This window comes from Octodon degus, unplaced genomic scaffold (genome assembly GCF_000260255.1).
Source record: "Octodon degus isolate 3935 unplaced genomic scaffold, OctDeg1.0 scaffold00001, whole genome shotgun sequence".
Classification (NCBI taxonomy): domain Eukaryota; kingdom Metazoa; phylum Chordata; class Mammalia; order Rodentia; family Octodontidae; genus Octodon; species Octodon degus.
Window position 1 is genome coordinate 8,043,601 of NW_004524577.1, and position 2,086 is coordinate 8,045,686.

At 60.9% G+C, this 2,086-nt stretch overlaps 1 protein-coding gene across 1 annotated transcript in view; it reads right to left on the reverse strand.

The window, feature by feature from the left end:
- Qprt (quinolinate phosphoribosyltransferase) overlaps nt 1-2,086 on the reverse strand; it is a 21,537-nt gene that overhangs the window by 1,929 nt on the left and 17,522 nt on the right. The window contains exons 2-4 of the mRNA XM_023709856.1: nt 1,078-1,613; nt 201-332; nt 3-133 (exon numbers count right to left, since the gene is read on the reverse strand). Coding sequence (XP_023565624.1) covers nt 3-133; nt 201-332; nt 1,078-1,613 — 799 coding nt within the window. The remainder of the gene's footprint in view (nt 1-2; nt 134-200; nt 333-1,077; nt 1,614-2,086) is intronic.

The window sequence follows — 2,086 nt, forward strand, 5'->3', positions numbered from 1 at the left end:
GCATCCCCAAGGAAATGACGTCGACGTGAGGCCCGCAGAACTGGGGGAGGTTGTCCAGGGTGACACCCCCGCTCGCCTCCACAGTCACCCCAGGAAACCGGGCCTTCAGCGCGGCAGCTGTGGAGTGCAGCTCCTGCGGGACACAGGCCATGGCAGGTGAGAGCGCCCCCAGCCGCACCCCGGAATCAGCCCGGCCTCACCTCAGGCTTGAAGTTGTCCAGCATGACCAGGTCAGCTCCAGCGCTGGCCGCCTGCTCCGCCTCCCGCAGGCTGCCGCACTCCACCTCCACCTTCAGCTCAAAGCCAGCTGCCCGCCTGGCGCCCTGCACAGCCTGTGGACAGCATGGGGGGACATGGGGGCTGGGGCACGGGCCCTGGGCTAAGGAGCTGGGAGCAGTACTGATTGGACTTGATGATTTTCTTTTTTTTGTGTGGTACTGGGGATTGAACTCAGGACCCTATGCTTGCCATGTAAGCACTTATTCTACTGAGCTATCTCCCCAACCTTGATTGGACTTGAGATGAATCAGAAATTATCACTTCATGGATTGAAAAACAAACAGCCCTGAGTTCAGTCTGATCCTGAATACTAAAACTAGAGCAGGCACGGTGGTCACGCCTCTAATGGCAGCACTAGGGAGGCTGAGGCAGGACGATCCTGTGCCGCAAGCAGGGGTGATGGTGCCTGCTCATGACCCCAGCCCTCCAGAAGCTCAGACAGAAGGGACTCACGTTCGAGGCCAGTCTGGGGAAACAGGCCCAGTGAACTCAAGCAGCCACCACAAGGACCCACCCACTACCTTGGGCTGCTCAGATGCTTCTGCCTCAGCGTCCTGACATGCTGGGAGCACAGGCCTGTGACCACCGCTCCTGCTTCCTGTTCTTGCTCTTGAACATCAGACCAAGCAGCTGAGAAGAAAAGAAAGGCAGGGGGTCTGCCTCCCCAGCCTACGCTGGAAGGGTGGAGTAGAGGAGCCCTGTCCCTGGCCTCTCTGTCATGGCGTGTCACCAGGCAGTGGTTGCTGGTGGGTGGAGGGGCTGTGGCAAGTGGGGGTCAGGCCAGGGCGAGGCGCACACCTTGTCCACACAGCCGGCGGCCACAATGTGGTTGTCCTTCACCATCACCAGCCCGCCCAGGTCGTAGCGGTGGCAGGCGGCTCCACCCACCAGCAGACCGTACTTCTCCACCAGCCGGAAGCCCGGGGTGGTCTTCCTCGTGCCGGCCACACGACCAGCCCAGCCAGCGGCCTTGGCAAGCTCCACCGCTGCACCTGCAGCACTCGCAATGCCACTGCAGCGGGCCAGCGTGTTCAGGGCCACCCGCTCCCCCAGCAGCAGGCGGTGAGCAGGGCCCCGCACCTCAGCCACCCTGACCACAGGTTTCAGCCTCGAACCCTCAGGGAGGAACCAGGACACCTGGCAGTCGAGCTGAGCAAAGACGGCGTCGAAGAAAGGGCGTCCAGCCAGGATGCCAGGGGATTTGGCCCACAGCGCAGCCCGGGAGGGGCCCGCTCCGGTGGCCAGGGCTGCGAAGTTGAGGCCGGGACAGTCCTCTCGGAGCCAGCTGTCAGCCAGGGCCACCAGCGTGGTGGGGGGCAGCAGGAGCGGCAGGCCTGGGGGGGGAGACAGACAGCTGCTGTGTTTGGGGGCTTCCATGTGTCAAGGGTGACAAGGAAAACAGTCAGCAGCCTGCCAGAGTAGGCACTAGCCAATCAGAAGAAGACCTGGATGATCCCGGGACTGGCCAGGGCAGGAGGGGTCCCTGTGCACCAGTCAGGCAAGATTGCCAAGCAGGACAGAAACAGAACACCTGGCTCAATTTAAAATTCTGACAACGGGCCAGCCGAATAGCTCAGTGGATTAAAGCGCCTGCAAGCAGGCATAGAGGCCAGGAGTTCAATCCCTGGGCCTGCCATGCCAAGCCGCCCCCGGGGCGTGGCAATGGGGACTGGTCGTGGTGGCACACGTGTGTAATCCCAGCTCTTGGGAGGCTGTAAACAGGCAGATCAGTACAAATATGATCTAGTAATGAGACTCCAAACACCCTGTAGACCCTTCCCCTAAAATACAAAAAAAAAAAAAAAAA